The following is a 21745-nucleotide window of genomic DNA, read 5'->3' as shown; positions in this document are numbered from 1 at the left end:
CTGAAGATTCCCAGTGGTTTCTGTGTCTGTGGTTCACCTCAAGGATGCTTTTTTTAGAGCATCTCCACAACCCCGATTTGCCTTTTCAGTGCTGTGTGTTTCCTTTGTGTGTGGTGATTGCAGTTCCTGCCCCAGTGGGTCCAGCTGGGTGACTCTGATCGCTGTGTGGATGATTCAGCCTCGGGTGCTACAGCCCCTTTCTCCCAGACCCACCCTCAGCTGTGCCCTTCCCTCTCCCATCCTGCTGCTTTCCCATCTCTGCTGCAGTGGAAATTTTGCTCTGCACTGCAGGAGAAGCACATGGGAGCGGTCAAGCACAAAGTGCCTTTATTTCTGGGATTGCCTTGGGCTGACAGGGACTGAGAGAGGAGGAGGACCCAAAACCGCAGGAATAATGGATCGGTTTGCACCAAAAGGGGAGGGTGCATGCAAATTCCAGTGGGAGGCACTGAGTCAATAAATGGCCCGAGGCAGAGGAATTTGTCAGCAGCTCCTCTGAGGAGTCAGGGACAGGGATCCATCCATGCCCTGGGCTCATCCCAGCGTGGGCAGCAGGAAATGCATTGGGATTGTGCCCCTGGGCCCAGCACAGGGAGGACGTGGAGCTGCTGGAGAGAGGCCAGAGGAGGCACCAGGATGAGCAGAGGGAGCCAGGCTGGGAGAGCTGGGGGTGCTCACCTGGAGCAGAGAAGGATCCAGGGAGAGCTCAGAGCCCCTTGCAGGGCCTAAAGGGGCTCCAGGAGAGCTGCAGAGGGACTGGGGACAAGGCATGGAGGGCCAGGAGCCAGGGAATGGCTTCCCAGTGCCAGAGGGCAGGGCTGGATGGGAGATTGGGCAGGAATTGTTCCCTGGGAGGGTGGGCAGGCCCTGGCACAGGGTGCCCAGAGCAGCTGGGGCTGCCCCTGGATCCCTGGCAGTGTCCAAGGCCAGGCTGGACATTGGGGCTGGGAGCAGCCTGGGACAGTAGGAGGTGTCCCTGCCATAGCAGGGGTAGAACAAGACAGGTTTCAGGGTCCCTTCTGACCCCAGCCATTCCATGATTCTGTGATTTTTAGCTTGGGAGAAAGAAAAAAGAAAAACTAATTGTCAAGCCCTCTTGCATTGCAAAAAGTTCATTACTGTGGAGGAGATGGGTTGTTTTCAGTAAAATTTCCATTTGCAGGGTGTATTTCTTAACTCTGTAACTTCCTCTGTCTGCAGGTGGATGAAAGCCAGACTGGAGAGCCAGGGTGGCTTGGTGGAGAGCTGAAGGGGAAAACTGGATGGTTCCCTGCAAACTATGCAGAGAAAATTCCGGACAGTGAAGTTCCAGCCTCTGCCAAGCCAGCATCCGAGCCCTCTGCTGCTCCCAAAGTGTCCGTGCAGGAAACCTCCACCCCCCTGGGAGCCCCTGCCCCTCCTGAGGGTCCTGCAGTGGCCAACAACTGGGCAGACTTCAGCTCCACGTAGGTTTGGGTGCTGCTGAGCACTTCAGTGTGTGGAGTCCTTTGGAACTGGCACTGAACACAGGAGCCAGAGTGCAAACTAAAAAGACCTTCTTTGAAGTGAGAGATGCTTTCTGTAGGAATCAGTGAAAATTGCTGCCCTGTGAGACTTGAGGCTGCTCCCATCACACCTGCCTGGGGACAGCAAGAGTGGGAGACATCCCCAAGTGAGGATGTGGGCATGGTGGAAATCCCAAGGTGTTCACTTCCATTGGAACCACAGAATCCCGGACTGGTTGGGTTGGAAGGGACCTTAAAGCCCACCCAGTGCCACCCCTGCCATGGGCAGGGACACCTCCCACTGTCCCAGGCTGCTCCCAGCCCCAATGTCCAGCCTGGCCTTGGGCACTGCCAGGGATCCAGGGGCAGCCCCAGCTGCTCTGGGCACCCTGTGCCAGGGCCTGCCCACCCTCCCAGGGAACAATTCCTGCCCAATATCTCACTTACATTTCCCCTCTTCCAGTGGGAACTCATTCTCCCTTGCCCTGCCACTCCCATTCCTAATGAATAATCCCTCTCCAGCTTTCCTGGAGTCCCTTAAGATACTGGAGGCTCCTAAATCCCTTTCTCCTACATTAGTTGCCCCCAAGCCTTATCAAAGGCTTCCAACTTGCTTATGTATAATATGCTAATGGCAGAGAGAACATGAAAAGGTGATTTAATTCCTGATCACAGCATTAGTAAGACTGATGGAATTCGAACTGGTGCCCTTCCCTGGATGTCCTAACTCAGTACACTGAGCACTTTTATCAACTGCAATTCCTTATCCTTTGGCCATGAAATCCATATTTATAAACTGATATCTCAATAGGAGGCCCTGGCACAGGGTGCCCAGAGCAGCTGGGGCTGCCCCTGGATCCCTGGCAGTGTCCAAGGCCAGGCTGGACATTGGGGCTTGGAGCAGCCTGGGACAGTGGGAGGTGTCCCTGCCCATGGCAGGGGTGGCACTGGGTGGGCTTTGAGGTCCCTCCCCACCCAAACCATTCTGGGATTCTGTGTCTAAAGGAAAGAGATGTGAGAGGTCAGTGATGTGCAGGTGGGAAGAGTTCAAACCAGTCTTGGAATGAATGATTAATTATTTTTCCACTGTGTGTAATGCAGCCTGCACTGCTTGAACTTCTGTTTGTTGGGACAAATTTCACAAATTTCACAGCTAAGAAATGAAATAAAAACCTGTCCTTCAGGGGCAAGGACAAGGAGCTCAGTTTGGGTTTTCTTTGAAGATAAAGTTGTGGTTAACCAGTGTTTGATGGCACTGCTGTACCTGGAGTCACGGTGCTCATGGATATTCATTGAAAAGTAATAATGTAGAATGTAGAAATATTTGTTCTGTGTGACGTTTTTTTCTTCCTACTATTAAAACCAGTAGGAATTACATCATGCTTTTCTTTTTTTTTTTTTTTTTTTTCAGCTGGCCAACAAACACCAGTGAGAAACCAGAGAGTGATAACTGGGATGCCTGGGCAGCTCAGCCATCCCTGACCGTGCCCAGCGCAGGGCAGCTCCGGCAGCGCTCGGCCTTCACTCCTGCCACTGTCACAGGCTCATCCCCCTCCCCTGTCCTGGGCCAGGTGAGCTCCTGGGCTCACCCAAATGTTTTGAGCCAGCACAAAGGCTTGGAGAGTAAAGTGTGAACCTCAACTATGCATTAAAACACTCACCTGGGATAGGTGGGCTCTTCCAGGAGGGGTGACAGGGAGAGTCCCACCTGCAGAGCTGCCCCAGCCCTGGGCCCAGCACAGGGAGGACGTGGAGCTGCTGGAGAGAGGCCAGAGGAGGCACCAGGATGAGCAGAGGGATGGAGCAGCTCTGCTGGGAGGAAAGGCTGTGAGAGCTGGGATTGTTCAGCCTGGAGAGGAGAAGCTTTGGGCTGAGCTCAGTGTGGCCTTGCAGGGCCTGAAGGAGCTGCAGGAAAGCTGGAGAGAGACAATTCCCAAGGGCTGGAGGGCCAGGAGCCAGGGAATGGCTTCCCAGTGCCAGAGGGCAGGGCTGGATGGGAGATTGGGCAGGAATTGTTCCCTGGCAGGGTGGGCAGGCCCTGGCACAGGGTGCCCAGAGCAGCTGGGGCTGCCCCTGGATCCCTGGCAGTGCCCAAGGCCAGGCTGGACATTGGGGCTTGGAGCAGCCTGGGACAGTGGGAGGTGTCCCTGCCATGGCAGGGGTGGCACTGATGGGCTTTGAGGTCCCTTCCAACCTAGGCCATTCTATGGATCTTTGATCCAGTGGCAACATCTGGGGCAGGATTTAACACAAAGCAGTTTCTGGTTTGCTGCTTCAGGATGGCTTTTTTAGATTTTGGTGGTCCAGTTTTGGGTCACTTCCTTGGGGCTTTCTTGACTCCCATGACAACCTTCACTCCCAAGTGGGTTATGTGGTGAGGTGGAACAGCAGTGACAGAGCTTCACAGCTGAATTCTGTCCATCTGTTCAGGCATTTCCTTTTCCTCAGTGGAACAACCAACTGTTCTTGGGAGCCTGTGTATTCTGGAAAGTCCTAAATATCTACCTCAGAGCAAAAGGAAATCGGAATGTGCCATGAATAACATGCAGCAAAGCATCATTTTCCATAAAATGGACTCTTAAGTCCTGCCAAAGCAGCTTCACGAGAGTTTATTACATGTGTCTCTTAATTATAAAAGTAATTAATTCAATCTTGATGATGTGTTAACAGACAAATGCAGGAGGACTGTAAACAATTCTGGAATTACTCTGGAAGTTCAACTGATGCTTTAGTTGAGAGAGAGTCTGTGTTTGTTGCTGTCTAAGCAGCCTAAGAATATAATTCCTTAAGCAGCTTTCTGGATGAAAGGTGGAGCATGACTGACTCCTCTTTCTCTTTTTGAAGGGTGAAAAAGTGGAGGGGCTTCAAGCACAAGCTCTGTATCCTTGGAGAGCAAAAAAAGATAACCACCTGAACTTCAACAAGAACGATGTGATCACAGTGCTGGAGCAGCAGGACATGTGGTGGTTTGGGGAGGTGCAGGGACAGAAGGGCTGGTTCCCCAAATCCTATGTGAAGCTCATTTCAGGCCCCATTAGGAAGTCAACGAGGTATTTTGTTTGCTTTTCCTGTCCTTTACTTCTCTACTGGGATGGAAGGAAATAGGAAGAGCCGCACACTTGAATTTCAAAGTTCTACCCTGTAAAAGGGCCCTTTCTTTTTTTTTATCTGGAGGGTTTTGACTTCCAATCCTGAAAATCTTTGTCAGCAATAAGAAAACTGACCTCGGTTCTCCTTGGGTCTTGCCTCACCAACAAAAGATTAATTAACCTTCATAATTTTATGTGACTTTGAACTGAAAAATGAGTGTATTGGACTTTATGAAGTACAGCTGTGTAAGTCAGAGCTTCTCTCTCCCCAAAATTAAAAGGTACTCCTCAAATCTAAATCACTTCTCATTATTCTTGGAGGATGAAACATTTAAAATCTCATTTGATGTAATGTGAAGGCAACATTAGCATTAGGAATACAAATGAGAACAATTTCAGATCATTTTTTTTCCTGAGGAAAAAGAGGAGATGCAGAAAATTCTGTGTTTAAGGCAGTTGCTTAAACGTGACCATGACAGGATTCAAAACTTTATTTTGCACATTTACTGTCTCTTCTTTTAAAACCCAGGGAGTTCCTTGTGGGTGCACGTGCAGTTTTGAGTTTGAAATAGAATAATAATTTTTATCTGAAGAGATTGAATTTCTTAAATAACCATTATTTTCTTCTAAAGCATGGATTCTGGTTCCTCAGAAAGTCCTGCTAGTCTGAAAAGAGTAGCATCCCCAGCAGCCAAGGCAGCGATGTCAGGGGAAGGTGAGTCCTGCATGGGAGCTTCTTACTCTGGCATTAAACACAAGAACTCTGCTTCATGCCAAAGTCAAGAATCACACTGTGGTGTTCAAGTGGTGCTAAAATCCAAGTGCAAATCAGTTTGCCTCTAGAATAATTGGGGATTATTATTAGAGTAAGCATTTATGTGTGTTGTGAAGGAGTAATTTCCCGTATCACAAAAGATAAGAAAATGTCTTTTGTAGTTTGTACTTTCCCCAATATTTCTTTTTTTTGCCGTTATTTTGGTAACATTTTCTGATCTGGAATGGGTTTTTACAGAGGGCCCAATAAGCACATCTGTGCATGTGTTCATAATGTCAGTAAATGTCTCAATGTCCCCCAAAGCTCATTCCCGATGTTTCATTAAAGCTCTTAATTAAGGCAGTGACAGTCACTTGTAGAATATTTGGATCCTTATGGTCAGCTCCATTTTAAAGCTGGAGCCTGGGGCACAGGCACAGAATTATCAGATAATTTTCAGTCCTCTGAAGGGTTTTAAAAGGGGAATTCCTGGCTGTTGCCACCCTTCAGCTGGAGGGGAATGTCCTCACATGAGCTGCTTTAACTCTTAATCCTCTCCAGTGCAGAGTCAGCTAAAGGTTAATTAAATCACAGGCAGAGGAAATCAATTAATCTAAATGTAGGTTACAGGAACATTTGTGTATCCTCCCTACAGCACACCTGAAGTTTGTAACTGCAATTCCAGGTACAGTTTTAGGTACATTTACATTTAATTTGCCTCTGGCATGAGCACCACAGAAACTAAAAGGAGGGAACAGCAGAGAAAAGGGAGATAATCAATTATTTCAAAGTATACAATATTCCATAGACTCCCAGGTGGTTTGGGTTGGAAGGGACCTTAAAGATCACCTTGTTCTGGTTTTCCTCATATTTGAGGAGAAGGGGTTGTGGACATGCAGAGTCTTGTCACAGGTGGGATATCTCAGGTGTTGTGTTTGTATTAAAAAGGAACACAGCTTCTGTTTAAACAATTCAGAAAAGCTGTGGTGTTGAGAAGTCATAAAGCAGGGATTGAACATCTTCTGTTGAGAGGATTGAAGAAGAGCTCGTGTGCAGAAGGTGATTTTTAAGCTGTGTGGACTTTGCATCCCAAACTCTGAAAATTCCACTCATCAGCACAATCCAGAAACCACTGGGAAACATGTTTAATATCTAAATGAATGATGTAGGTACATTTTAATGATAATAGCAAATTATATATAAGACCCCCCTGAGGCAGCCTTTTGACAGATCCTGTTCGGTTCTGACAGATAGGATTTTATTCATTAAATATTGATGTTTCTATGAGTAATAAAGAATAAATTTGCCTTCTGCCTAGCCCCTGATATTGATGAGATTTTGTAGAGGCTCCCTGAGGGTTTCTCAGGAGTTTGCCATGTGCTGTATTTCCCTTTTCCAGAGTACATTGCCATGTACACCTACGAGAGCTCGGAGCAGGGAGACCTCACTTTCCAACAAGGTGACCTGATCCTGGTGACAAAGAAAGATGGTGACTGGTGGACGGGAACGCTGGGTGATAAATCAGGAGTTTTCCCATCTAATTATGTGAGACTCAAAGATTCTGAGGTAGAGAAATGTTTTCTTTGGGGTTGTAGTGGTAGCTGCAAGGCAGGGCATCGTAAGGGAAATAAAAATATGTTGCAGATTTCCTGACTGAGATTGGAAAGGAATAACAATGACAATAACACCAATAGTTGCATTTTAGAGCTTAGTATCATAAATAACTTGGGGGATCATCCATTAAAAGAATGCCTACATTAATAGTGCACTTGGCAGTTTTGTAGACACTGGTCAGAACAGCCGTGATTATTTTATTGCCCTGGTAAGTTCTTAATGACTGAGCTGGATCTTACTGCCATTATTAAAAAACCCCAAAAATCCAGAGAGTAATATTTCAGTCTATTCTATTTTTTTTCCTGTCATTTCTTGCAATCAAGGAAAACAAATTTTGCACCCAAACTTTGCTAACTACTGTATTTATTTGACAGTTTTTGACTGAATAATGGAGGTTCTGTTTCATCTCTTTTTATCTTGAAATAATTCCATAGAACTCATCCCTTTGTTTTTTTTTTTTTTTTGCTTTCTTTTTAGGCATTCTAAAGAGAGATGTTTTCTCATTTCTATGGCTTAAATGGATAATTTATCTACTAGTAGGAATTAGTTTAGATTTAAGATTTGGGTACACAACTGATCTCTTGAGGAGAAGGATTCTGGTTTATATACCTAGACTAATGGAGGGTTAAAGGTAAATAAATAAAAATCAGTGGATTTTGGAGAATGTGGATGGTAATGCACAAGAACTCAGTGAAAGCCTCTGCAACACTGAGCCTGAGCAGAGTCACCCCTTAAAACCATTCCTGCTGTGGAAAAGCCAAAGGCTAAAACCTGCAGTGAAACCTGCAGCTGTAGGAAACCTTTGAAGAGGAAATCTCTGGAGTGTCAGGAAATTCCAGTAACATCCTCTGTGACAGGATTAAAAAACTTGTAGTTAGTGATGTTTAGTGTTGCAGCCCTTGGGAGAGCTGGGATTGGGGCACTGTTGGCAAATCCTTGTGGAGAGCTCCGGTGTTCCATTGGGAGCCCCTTTTTCTCAGAGAGCTCAGCTTGGTGTTTCTGTGACCTCAGCTTGTCTGGGGCTGCACCAGCTCATTGCACTTTGCCCAAAAGTGCTCCAAGTGCCCTTTTTGCTGGTGAAAATCCCACCTTCAGCTCAAATCTTGATGAGAGAGGGAGGAAAAAGCACAGAGCTGATGGAGCCCTCACTCCTGGGATGTTGTTTTCATCCCAGGGTTCCTGTGCCTGCAGGACATGGAGCTGGCTCCAAGTGGGTAATTGGGTTTTGCTCTCCAGCCTGGTCCCAGAGCCAGTTTTTGCAGAAGATTTCACAGTCCTGGCTCTCTGGTCACTCAGATGTGCTGCTGTGCTTGGACAGCTGCCTGGGGTGGAAAATGTTCTGAAAAGAGAAATAATTTAATGTGTTCTGCACTATTGACAGGCCTAAAGAAAAGCAGGGGTGATCTTTCAGCAGCAAGGATAGAGTTTCTAGAAATGACTCAAAATCTCAATGGTTTCTACAGCAGAAGAATTTTTTAATTTTGTTCTTCTGTGCCAGGCTGTGCCCATTCACCTCAGGGTGCTAAAAGAAACCATTCCCTGTTCCTTCAGCTTATTAAAAAGGAGGAAAAGTCTTTGTTCTTCGAAGGAACAATGGCACAATGCTCCATTCTCAGGGTTTTTCTGAGGGTCAGGTGGATGGATACAGAGTGAAACAGGGTTTTATTCTGGACACTGGTGAGAATTCCCTTTGGGGGGACAGAGCTCATGGAGGGCTTGGAAACACAACAATTTCAACACATCTCTGGTTAGAAAATTTTGCATAAAAGTTGAGACAATAATCCCTGAATGGATCAAGGCAGGGTTTGAAGGGTCCTGCTGTACAACACAGTTGCCAAGCTTGCTGGGGTTTATTAAACTGACAAAGCAAATTCTGCTGTGCTGGTCCAGGAGACTTCATCCCTTGTCACAAAATCCCCTCAGATGTTTAGTGAGTGTCCCAGATGTGCAGGGGGAGATAGAACAGGGTCTGTCCTCACTGCTTCCTCAGCAGAAGGAATAGGAAATGCTTCTCCATCTCCTGAGTGGGCCAGAAATTGAGAGCATCCTAAATGCATTATTTATGAATTTAGTTATTTATTGATGTACTGTAGGACTTCTCCATGTATTTCTTCTGCTTTTTCACTGAGGAGCCAGAGAATCCTCAAACACAATTCAGACTCAGTCTGGTCAAGGTGATTTTGAAGTTTCTATTTTAAAATCATCTCTCTGTGTTTCACAGTAAAGATGATGTCCCAGCCTGTTTGATCTGTGCATGTGCTTCTAATCCAGCAGCATGGATGGTGACCAAGGGGTATCCGGGAGGAGGGTGTTCTCTGAAGGTCCAGTCACTTGTTCTTTCCTGGGGAGGGCAGAGGGTGTTCCTCTGCCAGAAACACTTCCAGAGCAGAAGGAATTCCTGGTATCACCCCATCAGTCCTTTGGTTCCCCCCGTTTCATCCCCCTCTGTGGGGCTGTCGGGACCATCTGCCCTCGTCCCCAGACCTGCACTGGGATTTGCATCTGGTCCCTGTGTGGGGCTTTCCCGGGTCCCTGCTCTGTGAACACAGCTCACAGTGGTGGAGGGGAGGCTGGAAAACTGAGGATAATCAAATGAATCCAGGGAGGAGAGGAAGATTTGCTGCTCTTGTGGGGTAACTGTAATAATCTGACAGTGACAGGAAAGGAGCACTGAGACATCAAGGCAAGCTGAAGATGTGTCTAATAATTGTTTTTATAGGTGACTCAAAACCCACACATGGGTTTGAATGGCCCTTTTCTCTCAGCCATTGAGCTGTTCTTTAGTTACTCCTCAGTTTAGTTTCTGCCAGAATCCCCAAGTTTTCAAAACATCAGCTGATAGGGAGAATATGGAGGAGGAAACTGTACTTTTCCACAGGGGAGTTAGGATTCTGTGGAAACCTTCAGGTCATTTGATGTTGGCACCAAGTTTGTAAGGAGGATCCTGAAGGTGAAGGGGTGAGGTTGAGGGAGGTGGAAATGTTGAAGGCAAGAGGACATTTGTGGTTCCTCAACATTTCTGGCCCCAGTACAGCTTAGATTTAAGTCTCTGTTAGCCACCTCAGACCTCTTTAGTGCAGGACATAAAACTGTCAGTGGCCTGGGAGGAAACTGCAGGAGTTATTGAGGGGGCAGGAACTGATCTCAGGTTTTGCTGGATTTCTTGTGGCTGTTCAAAGGCTTTGCTTGCCAATCCCTTGGCCTGGGTGCTGATGTTCATCCCTCATCTCACCTTGTCAGGATACAGGGAGTTTGCAATCCAGCTAGTTGAAGGGATGAAAACTTTTTTTGTTGTTTTAGCTCACCTTGACAGAATTCCCATTCTATAGATACATGGATTTGCAATTCAAATGGGATAGACTTTGGAATTACAAATGGGAGAGACTTTGCTATTTGCAGCCCATGAAAGGGAATAAAAGTCTGCACTTCTGCATTAACAAATCATCCACTTCATGCTTGGTATTTATTCCCAGATTATTGCCATCTAAAATATTAAGGATTCCTGTAAGAACAGAATTTCATGTGAGTTTTTGACTCCCATGCTTGTTGAGTGTGTTGAATGAAGCTTTATAAATAATTTTCATGTACTGTAGAAAGGAACCTGAGTGCTAAACTTGCATCTTGTTCTCCATTTCAAGGCTCCAGGAGCAGCTGGGAAAACGGGAAGCTTAGGGAAGAAACCTGGTGAGTCAAATATTGTGACAGCACCTTCTCTCTGTTCTTAAGTGTTTCATTCAATGGCAACAACACCTTTTTCATGAAAATAAAGTCTGTTTGCTCTTGGTCATCTTGGAGTAGTTTGCACTGATGAAAACCATTATAAAATAACTGGAATAAATGCAGTTAATAAATAGTGTAACAGTAATAAAAGAATTCATCCTCTCTAATCATTCCAGCGTGTCAATCACTAAATAACATGTAGCTAGAGAATAAAACCTGCTTGTTCAAAAATGAATGTAATGTTGGATTGCTCAGCAGAACAGTGGGAAGCCATTCCCTGTGTCCTGTCCCTCCATTCCTTGTCCCAAGTCCCTCTCCAGCTCTCCCGGAGCCCCTTTAAGCACTGGAAGGGGTTCTCAGGTCTTCAGTACTTCAAAAACCACAATTTAAAAGCCCTTCATGGAATGAAGAATGGAACCCATTTCTGGGTTGTTTTATTTTAACCTTTTTTTTTTTTTTTTTTTTTTTGAATGCTTTTCTCTTAACTTTCTGCTTTTCTGTGACCTACAAGAGCTGAGTGTGAAACTTGTCATTTGTACTGGAACTTGTTTAACACACAGTCCCCAGTAAAGCTCCTTTATGCTGCTGGGTGGGGGAGGAGGATGTTGGATACCCAAAGCCTTGTAAACCACATTTTGTAGACAAAAATGAGACATTTCTTGTTCTGAGAGAGATACAAAGTGTAAGGTTTTTGCTCTTCCACTGTGACCTACTGAACATTGTAACTGCTGTGGTAGCAAGGGAGGGTTTCCTGGTTTTCACAAATTCCCACCATTCCTTTATTTGTTCATTTTGTCTCCTCAGTGGCTCTGGTGTGGGGGATTAATGGGGTTCTGTGGAAATTCTGCAACTGCAGGGAGCTTGCAGCCTTTTCAGCAGCAGAGCTGTGTTCCCTGCCCAACAAATCCTTGGCTTTGCCCAGGACAGACTCTGCTCCTGGTTTTTCTCTGCTTAAACCTTTCACTCTCCTGGCAGCACCTGCTGTATTTTACTTAGAAATTCCTTCTTCTACTTTCTGCTTTCACAGCTAAGAAGCCTGGAGAGGGACTTGGGACAAGGGCTAGAGGGCCAGGAGCCAGGGAATGGCTTCCCAGTGCCAGAGGGCAGGGCTGGATGGGAGATTGGGCAGGAATTGTTCCCTGGGAGGGTGGGCAGGCCCTGGCACAGGGTGCCCAGAGCAGCTGGGGCTGCCCCTGGATCCCTGGCAGTGCCCAAGGCCAGGCTGGACATTGGGGCTGGGAGCAGCCTGGGACAGTGGGAGGTGTCCCTGCCATGGCAGGGGTGGCACTGGAGGGGCTTTGAGGTTCCTTCCAACCCAGGCCATTCCATGATTCCATGAATTTGTATGCTAATCCCAGATCCAGGTTTAAAGCACCTTTATAACTCAGCTCCAGGCCTTTCCATCACCTGCCTGGCTCCCCCTGTCCCTGCCTCTCCCTGCTGACAGATCCCAAGGGCGGTTCTGCCATAGTTGATCCCTGTGCCATTGAGGAGTGGATTGCTCTTCCTCCCTCTGTTCCTCATCCTCCTCATGCTGCTCATTTGTATCTCAAATGCTTCTCTGATAATTTTTAATTTTCCTAAGGGTCCTTTCCTTCTAAATTTCAAGTCAATCATTTCCATGTTGGTCTTCAACTCTCTTTGTATCTTCCCTGCACCAAACCTTCCCTCATTTCCCAACCTTCCAGGGTTTATGGATTCCTCTGCCTCCAGCTGCCTTTGGAATGAATCCCTAAGGGATGAGTTACTGCCCTGGGATTCCACAGGGAAGGTTCAGCAGCACCAACACCCCTCCGTGTGTGTTGAACGTGTCCTCCTCACCCTGCACATGGTTTGGTGACAGGGCTAAGCCTGGCTTTGGGAGGACACCAAAATTCCTGCAGCTCCTGTCAGTTCCAATTGGATCGAAACAGGGGTTAACTCTGTGAGACTTTGTGGGGAGCAAAATTATCCCTGCCTTTCCACAATCTCTGTAAAGGAGAGTGAACTCCACCATCTACTTTGGGAAATTCCCTGGAATTGGGAGCTCCCAGTTCCTCTGTGTCCCCTCGTGCTGGGAGGGGACCAAACAAAGCACCTGCTCAGTGAGAACCTCCAGGGAATAGAGATTTCCACATAAATCCTGTTTGCTGCATTTGGAAAACATTCCTTTTTGGGTCAGGTGGTGAAAACTTTTCTGCCAGCCCTAATTTGTGCCTCTTGGTGCAACTTCATTATCTTGTCATTGATGGTTCTCCTCTTCTTAGGGAGTCAGTCCAAAGATGTATTTATTGGAAAACACTGGATTTTAAGAGCTGTACAGTTATTATTACTGTTATTGTTGTTATTATTCTGTATTTCAAACATTTTTGGTCTCCTACCGTAGAGCTCCTCTGGTTTCTTATTTATTTATTCCTGTAGTACTCTGAACCTCTCATTTGTTTTACAACTACCTCATATATTCATGGAAATACATAAATCCATGACAATTTTATGGAAAAAAACCCCCACAGTGTTGTAGCAGAATAATGATGGATAAAAAATGTTCAGGTTTTTTCAAATTAATCTTCTTTTTCTCCTCTGCTTCAACAGAAATTGCCCAAGTTATTGCCTCTTACACAGCAACGGGCCCAGAACAGCTGACTCTTGCTCCTGGCCAGTTGATTCTCATCAGAAAGAAGAATCCAGGTGGTTGGTGGGAAGGAGAGCTCCAAGTTAGTTCCTTTTTCTTTCCTAGTCAAATTCCACGTCAAGAAAATTCTTTCCTTTCTAGTGGTTCAAATTGCTGAATGTGTCAATGATAAATAAATTTGCCAGCGTTCTGCAGCCCAGCAGTTCCCAAGAAAGCATCTTTCCAAGGATGCACACAGCCCTTGCCATCCCTGCATTTGGGATTAGCTGGGAGGCAGGAGAGCAGCGGGAGCCATCAGCCAGGTGGGAAATCCCTGGGGTGTTTCCCTGGAGAACCCTCAGCAAGGAGGGGAGTTTAGGGCTTGGTTTGGCTGCTTTGGATCCTCCCAGGTGTTTTTAAGAGTAGAACTTGACAATTTGGTCCTGCTGAAGGAGGTTCTGTGTGGTTTGGGGGTTTTAGCAGGAGATAGGAGATGGGAAAACACCATTGATTTATTGGTGCAGTGCAGATCTCAGACTAATTCAGTTATTTTTTCCACTTTGTGCCTGCCCTTTTTGCCTTTCTTTGTGATATTTTTTTTTCATCTTTTGTGGAGAAATCCTCTTCCAGGATTCCTTTGGGTTTTGCTCTCACTAACCTTGATGCTGTTGGTAGCTTTTAGCTTTAAAGAGTCTCCATTAAATGTATTTTAAGACAGAAAAGAAACTTCTCTGGGCAAGAGCTGCCAGAGTTATCACTGAGCAGCTGCTGTGAGGCTCTGAAACAATCAAATTCTGGTTGTGTAAATACTCCCACGTAACTTTGAATACTTTAATGTCTTACATGTGGTTTTACAATTGGGATTTATTTCATTAGCAATCCCATTTCTGTTCTTTTTATTCTCCTGTTCCACACTTGGGGGTCAGAGTGAGGGGAAAATAAGGCAGATGTTTTAAGCATTACATTGCTGGTCTAATGCAGGACTGAAAAATATCTTAAAATAAATGATCTAAATACACTTTAGATCAAGTGTTTTCTTTTTTAGTAAAGATTTAGACAGGGAAGAAAGTAGTTAAAGAACAGTTAATCCATTAGATGATTTTTTTCACCAAAGTTAACATTAATCTGTTTTTAAAAGGCAAAATTCTTCCTGCCCAAAATGCCAACCTTATTCTAACATAAGCAGAGAATAAACAGTTAAAATCATTCTTGATATAGATTTAGAAACTGGGATTCAAAGTTTTGGAAGAACCTTCCTTACTGTAAGGAATTTTTATGGATTTGATTTGCAATGGACATTGGATTTGGGGAAATAACAGGATGAAGTTTCCTGCTTTGGTGACACAAGGGATTGAAGGGCTTGGATATGGTTCTGTAAAAGAAAATAGGGAATTTGGATTCTTAATCTCTGTTTAAACTGTCACAATCTGGGGATCTATTCAGATGTAATTCTTTACATCATGAACAAGCATTTCATTAGAAATATTAATAAGATTGTGTGTTAATATTACAGTATTCAACTAGTGCCACAAAAATAGCTGAGCTTTTCCTCATAAAATCCCCTTTCCTGTCCTAAGATAGCCTGTTAGTTGAAATCCTGGCTGCCTTGCCCTGCCCAAGGCTCCGGGCTGTGAGCAGCGCGGTGTCTCCGCAGGCCCGCGGGAAGAAGCGCCAGATCGGCTGGTTCCCGGCCAACTACGTGAAACTGCTGAGCCCAGGCACCAGCAAGAGCACCCCCACCGAGCTGCCCAAGGCTGCAGCACCCTCAGGTGAGCCCTGGCTGCACCTGGGGCCCGGTCCCTGGGTCCCTGTGCCTGTGCTGCGCCCTCAGCTGGGAGGGCTTGGCTGTTCCAGAGCCTCTGGGCTGTTCCTGCATCCCCCAAACCATCCCATCCCCACACTGACTGTGGGACAGGAGCTCTGGGCTGTTCCTCCATCCCCCAAACCATCCCATCCCCACACTGACTGTGGGACAGGAGCTCTGGGCTGTTCCTCCATCCCCCAAACCATCCCATCCCCACACTGACTGTGGGACAGGAGCTCTGGGATGTTCCTCCATCCCCCAAACCATCCCATCCCCACACTGACTGTGGGACAGGAGCTCTGGGCTGTTCCTCCATCCCCCAAACCATCCCATCCCCACACTGACTGTGGGACAGGAGCTCTGGGCTGTTCCTCCATCCCCCAAACCATCCCATCCTGTCACTGACTGTGGGACAGGAGCTCTGGGCTGTTCCTGCATCCCCCAAACCATCCCATCCCCACACTGACTGTGGGACAGGAGCCTCTGGGCTGTTCCTGCATCCCCCAAACCATCCCATCCCCACACTGACTGTGGGACAGGAGCTCTGGGCTGTTCCTGCATCCCCCAAACCATCCCATCCTGTCACTGACTGTGGGACAGGAGCTCTGGGCTGTTCCTCCATCCCCCAAACCATCCCATCCCCACACTGACTGTGGGACAGGAGCTCTGGGATGTTCCTCCATCCCCCAAACCATCCCATCCCCACACTGACTGTGGGACAGGAGCTCTGGGCTGTTCCTGCATCCCCCAAACCATCCCATCCCCACACTGACTGTGGGACAGGAGCTCTGGGCTGTTCCTCCATCCCCCAAACCATCCCATCCTGTCACTGGCTGTGGGACAGGAGCCTCTGGGCTGTTCCTGCATCCCCCAAACCATCCCATCCCCACACTGACTGTGGGACAGGAGCTCTGGGCTGTTCCTCCATCCCCCAAACCATCCCATCCTGTCACTGGCTGTGGGACAGGAGCCTCTGGGCTGTTCCTGCATCCCCCAAACCATCCCATCCCCACACTGACTGTGGGACAGGAGCTCTGGGATGTTCCTCCATCCCCCAAACCATCCCATCCTGTCACTGGCTGTGGGACAGGAGCCTCTGGGCTGTTCCTGCATCCCCCAAACCATCCCATCCCCACACTGACTGTGGGACAGGAGCTCTGGGATGTTCCTCCATCCCCCAAACCATCCCATCCTGTCACTGGCTGTGGGACAGGAGCCTCTGGGCTGTTCCTCCATCCCCCAAACCATCCCATCCTGTCACTGGCTGTGGGACAGGAGCTCTGGGATGTTCCTCCATCCCCCAAACCATCCCATCCTGTCACTAGCTGTGGGACAGGAGCTCTGGGCTGTTCCTGCATCCCCCAAACCATCCCATCCCCACACTGACTGTGGGACAGGAGCTCTGGGATGTTCCTCCATCCCCCAAACCATCCCATCCCCACACTGACTGTGGGACAGGAGCTCTGGGCTGTTCCTCCATCCCCCAAACCATCCCATCCTGTCACTGGCTGTGGGACAGGAGCTCTGGGCTGTTCCTCCATCCCCCAAACCATCCCATCCCCACACTGACTGTGGGACAGGAGCCTCTGGGCTGTTCCTGCATCCCCCAAACCATCCCATCCCCACACTGACTGTGGGACAGGAGCTCTGGGCTGTTCCTCCATCCCCCAAACCATCCCATCCTGTCACTGGCTGTGGGACAGGAGCCTCTGGGCTGTTCCTGCATCCCCCAAACCATCCCATCCTGTCACTGGCTGTGGGACAGGAGCCTCTGGGCTGTTCCTGCATCCCCCAAACCATCCCATCCCCACACTGACTGTGGGACAGGAGCTCTGGGATGTTCCTCCATCCCCCAAACCATCCCATCCTGTCACTGGCTGTGGGACAGGAGCCTCTGGGCTGTTCCTCCATCTCCCAAACCATCCCATCCTGTCACTGGCTGTGGGACAGGAGCTGGAGAGGCTCAGGAGGATCCAGGGCTGGGCACCTGAGGCTCCTCTCCTGCAGAACCTCCCCTTTGTCTTGAGGTGACGTGGGACAAACCCCCCCATGGAGAGGGAGCATTTCTCCTGCTTTAAGGGTTATGAAAGGACACAGGAGCCACAGAACATGAACATTTCCACAGAATCACAGCCTGGGTTGGGCTGGAAGGGGCTGTCCAGGTCACATTCCATGACCCTGTGTTTGTGGAGCTGGTGCTGGCTCGCCCCTCTGATGGTTGTTACCAAGATCCAGGAAATGCCTTTTCTAAAGCCTCGTGAATTTAGGTTTAAAATGGGAACTCAGCACTGAGACACAAACTTTTACATGGAAATATGATGAGATTTTTTAATATATTTTTGAAATTCTTTCAGTTTTGACAGTCTGTGACTTTCCCCACATGCTGAATTTTACAGAATAAACTTTTTTAGCACTTTCTGCATTGGCTGCAGAACATCAAAATCTTAATTAAACTGTAATGTAAAAAAAGAGAGAGAAACTGTTTGGCAAATTGAAATCAGTTGCTGGCTCAGTGCAGGGATGAAAATAAAAGCAAATTTTAGGATTAATCCACTGGAGAGAACCTGCCAGCAAGGCTCATTAATAGAAGTCTGGTGGGAAAAACCAGAAGCCCTGTGGCCTGGCAAAGAGAAAACAGCAGAGAAATAGAGGGGATTATTTATTTAACTAAACAGTCCTGCTGCTTTAGAGAATTCAGGAAAGTGCTTTGTCAGAAGTGAGCAGAACCAGCTGTATTCTGAGATTGGATGAGTTCCACTGCAAGGAAATAGAAAATCTGCTGCTGGAACCAGTCCTGGGGTGCCAGAAGGGCAGCCTGGATGGCTTGGGATGCTTTTGTCCAGTTCTGTTAATTTTCTCTCATATTTTCCAAGATTTTTGTGTTCTGAAAACCTCAGTGGGACAACAAGGACATCACCATTGGCTTTCTTTTGGGTTATGCAGCTTCCAATAGTGGAAGTTCACATGTGTCCCAGATCTTCCTGTCCATTGACCAGTCCTGGTGAGGGGTTCCAGGCCAGGCTGGAGCAGCCTGGGACAGTGGAGGGTGTCCCTGTCCATGGCAGGGGGGGGCTGGATGAGTTTTAAGGTCCCTCCCAACCCAAACCCTGCTGGGATTCCATGAAACTCTTTGGGATTTTTAAACCCTTGGAGTCAGTTTGGGTGGGGCTGAGCTGAGGCCCAGGGTGGGCACAGCAGGGGCAGGGTGGGCTCAGGTCACTGCAGGGTCCTGGGGCTGCCCTGAGCCATGGGCAGTGTCCAGAGGTGACCTCTGCATGTGGGCAGGCTCAGGCTGGAGAGCAGGGAAAGGTTCTTCCCCCAGAGGCTGCTGGGCACTGCCCAGGCTCCCCAGGGAATGGGCACGGCCCCGAGGCTGCCAGAGCTCCAGGAGCGTTTGGACAGCGCTGCCAGGGATGCCCAGGCTGGGATTGCTGGGGGGTCTGGGCAGGGCTGGGCTGGATCAGAGATCCCTGTGGGTCCTGCCCAGCAGGATGCCCCGTGCCAGGGTGGCTGCAGCCCCCAGGTGACCCCTGTCCCTTGCAGTGTGCCAGGTGATCGGGATGTACGACTACAGCGCCCAGAACGACGACGAGCTGGCCTTCAACAAGGGCCAGATCATCAACGTGCTCAACAGGGAGGACCCCGACTGGTGGAAGGGGGAGGTCAACGGCCACGTGGGGCTCTTCCCGTCCAACTACGTGAAGCTGACCACGGACACGGACCCGAGCCAGCAGTGTGAGTGTCCCGCGGGCGCGGCGGCTCTCAGGTGGAACATGCAGCATTGCCGGGCCCCGCGCTGCCCCTCGGGGCCCTGGGCCCAGTCTCTTTGAAGACCTTCTGTCCCCCCGTTCTGTTTGGTTGGTTTCGTTCCCATCCCCGTAGCACGTCCCCCCCCCTCCCCCGATCATTTTTGCTCCATGCCTTGCCATGCCTGCCTCATTTCCCTAGCTTGAATTTGCTCATTGTTTTGTTTTGCTTATGTGTTGTTTTCCTCCTTTTTCTAGGAATCATATGTTGTCCATCCCCCACTCAGGCTTGAAAGTCCTCAAAGAGACCCACTATCCCATAGCAGTGCCCAGAGGGATGATGGGAGATGCAGCCTTGATCATGTGGCTTCCAGCATGATCATCTACTGCCTTCTGAGTCAAGAACACACTGCACAGCAGTTTTACCTCATTTGACATTTAGTTGCATGGAATCGCAATGGTTGAGTTAATTACCGACAAAATTAAACTGATTCAAACAAAACAAAACAAAACCACGCACACAAAAAATAAAAATCAGAGGATAGTGGGTCCTTTTGTGGCTTTCAGAGTTACCAAACTAATTTTTCCACCTTCGCACAGGTGCTTTCAGTAGTTTTAAAAATTATTTTTTAAAAGATATATTTTAGCCTTTCAAAGGAAAAGTATAAATTAAATTTCTTCATTGCAATTTTGTTTGTGCAAAAAGACCCACTATCAAGGAATGCTGCATGTGCTATTAAAATTGTTCCAAATGTCCATGAATTGGAGACTTTATGTATCTTTCTTTTTTATTGTTCACTTGTCCAGTGTTGTCAATATGTCTCTTTTTTTTTTATTATTTTAATTTTCTTTTTTTTTTTTTTTTTAAATTACAAAAGAGCAGAAGGAGTTAAAATCAGTTTAAGGAAGTTTAAATGTGCCCAGTTCCAGGTATTTTGTTGTAGTTACTGTACTGTTTGTATCAGGTGTTGTTGTTGAGTGTGTAACCCATTGTGGAGAGGAGAAATGCCCTCCTCCCGTGCCAGAGACAAACCTGGAGTGATGTTTTACCCAGCTCTGTTCATTTGATTTTGCACATTACTTGTAGCTGCAAACAGTTAGCAAACAGCCTGGTTTGTGTCCTGTCCCCTGGTTTGTCACATTCCCGGGTCAGAAGTGGGTGGAATGTTCCCTGCTGGGGGTGGCAGAATTCCCCCCGTGGTTCCCACCTCGGGGACGGGCACTTGGATTTCTCAGTTGTGCTTTCTGTGGAACAACACGTTCGGAACGAGTCATTTTCCTGACAAGAAAGAATGTATAGAACTATCTCCCTGCAATTAATTTCCAATGTTTACATTTTTTTAAACTAGACTGTGGAATTTATACAAATTAATATGAAATGGAGCTTTCGGTGGAGTTGTAGCTGTGCTGTAGCCAAGCCATGTCTGTCTTTGCAGCCTTAGTTCCCGGCTCTTGCTGAAATGCTGGTGCTGGCAGTGCCCTCCTCCCAATGCCTCAAGCACAACAGAGCCCTCCTACTAACGATTTACCACTGAGTTACGTCCTGGTTTATGTGTCTCACTCTCCCATAGCTCCTGCTGGCAGCCTGTAGCATTCCCAGCCCAGCTCCCCGCTCCCAACCCGTCCTGCGGTGCAAAGGACAAGTGAAGCTCCTTATTCAATTGCACTTCAGTATTTCATCACTATGAATGTAAATTATATAAATATATAAAAACCTGCAGCTTTAACAACTGTAATACAGCCTTTCCAATTAGTTCCATGTATAGAGAATTAAATCCTTCGTACAAAAGAGGCCGACACGTGTTTGTTGTCTCGTTGCTGGGTCACACCGAGCTCGCCACGGGCCCTGAGAGCACCGAGGGATTTGCCACCAGCACAGCCTGGAGCCCTTTTCCCCTCACAGTGACACCTGCCTGGGTTCTTGGAACATTATTTCAATGTGATTATTTAGATTCATCATGGTTATCTGCAGCCTTTTGCCCCTCTGGCTCGGTGGGGGGATTGCTGGGGTGTCCTTGGACTCCTGGTGGGTCCCTTCCAGCTCAGGATGTTCTGTGATTCTCTGAGTCCCTATCTACATGGTACAAATCAGTTGATTTTGGTTTTTATAATAGATAAATTAAATGTTCTTTCTTAGGCTTGCCATGGGTTTACCTGGATTTGGGATGTGTTTTATGCCAGAAGCTGGAGTCTGAAAATATGCACAAATGCTCAGATTTTCCTTCTTTTTAGGACAGTATTGAAATAGTAATACATCTTTCATTTCTACTATAAAAAAATAATTCTTCTCCATCATGGCCATTTGCTGACGTTTGCAGAAATGGAACAGCACATCCCAGTTGTGATTTTCAGTGCTCGGCTTTCAGAGGGGGTGGAGCCAGATTTCACTCCACTCTGTCAATATTTCATGCATTAACTGCTATTTGAACGAGAGGATCTCTCTCTTTTCCCATCCTGAGCTGCTGGGTTGAAAACGGATTTGACTAAAAGCATTGGCCCTTAGGGACGTTGTGGGTCCTGTGACTTCAGGCCAGAACTGCATATTGAATCTGTAGTGAAATATTTACAATTCTTCAGCTGTAGGGGATTCAGGTACTGCTTTTTCCTTTCTCTTTACATCAAGTGAGAAGAAAAATAAAGCTCCTACAGTGACCTGCAGGGTGCAGGTTCTCTAACCTGGGTTTTCCAAGAGCTGAGACTGGAGCCTTTCAAAATCACTGAGTCCTAAAAGCTCCTGGGGGCAGCTTTGCAGTAACCTGGGAGGAACAGTCTGGAGTTGTCCCTCTGTAACTCACAGGGAACCCCAGGATCCCTGAGGCTGGAAAAGCCCTCCCAGCCCAGCCAGGCCCAGCTGTGCCCCATGCCCACCTTGTCCCCAGCCCAGAGCACTGAGTGCCACCTCCAGCCCTTCCTGGGACACCTCCAGGGATGGGCACTCCAAACC

The 21745-nt window shown here is 47.6% G+C and overlaps 1 protein-coding gene across 6 annotated transcripts in view; it reads left to right on the top strand.

The window, feature by feature from the left end:
* The window catches only part of ITSN1 (intersectin 1), a 104090-nt gene that overhangs the window by 64250 nt on the left and 18095 nt on the right, over positions 1 to 21745 (top strand). For 5 of the 6 annotated variants that reach the window (XM_032101224.1, XM_032101223.1, XM_032101221.1 and 2 more), the window contains 9 exons: positions 1201 to 1445; positions 2896 to 3055; positions 4329 to 4534; positions 5206 to 5288; positions 6727 to 6893; positions 10580 to 10625; positions 13233 to 13354; positions 14906 to 15020; positions 18599 to 18790. In XM_032101224.1, coding sequence (XP_031957115.1) covers positions 1201 to 1445; positions 2896 to 3055; positions 4329 to 4534; positions 5206 to 5288; positions 6727 to 6893; positions 10580 to 10625; positions 13233 to 13354; positions 14906 to 15020; positions 18599 to 18790 — 1336 coding nt within the window. Of the gene's footprint in view, positions 1 to 1200; positions 1446 to 2895; positions 3056 to 4328; positions 4535 to 5205; positions 5289 to 6726; positions 6894 to 10579; positions 10626 to 13232; positions 13355 to 14905; positions 15021 to 18598; positions 18791 to 19059; positions 20596 to 21745 lie in introns of those variants that run through there. The other variant, XM_032101227.1, reaches the window with a different exon arrangement.

The sequence above is a fragment of the Corvus moneduloides genome, chromosome 2, assembly GCF_009650955.1.
Source record: "Corvus moneduloides isolate bCorMon1 chromosome 2, bCorMon1.pri, whole genome shotgun sequence".
In the NCBI taxonomy this organism is placed as follows: Eukaryota; Metazoa; Chordata; class Aves; order Passeriformes; family Corvidae; genus Corvus; species Corvus moneduloides.
Note: the sequence above shows the minus strand (reverse complement) of the source record. Positions and strands in the feature narration are given on the sequence as shown.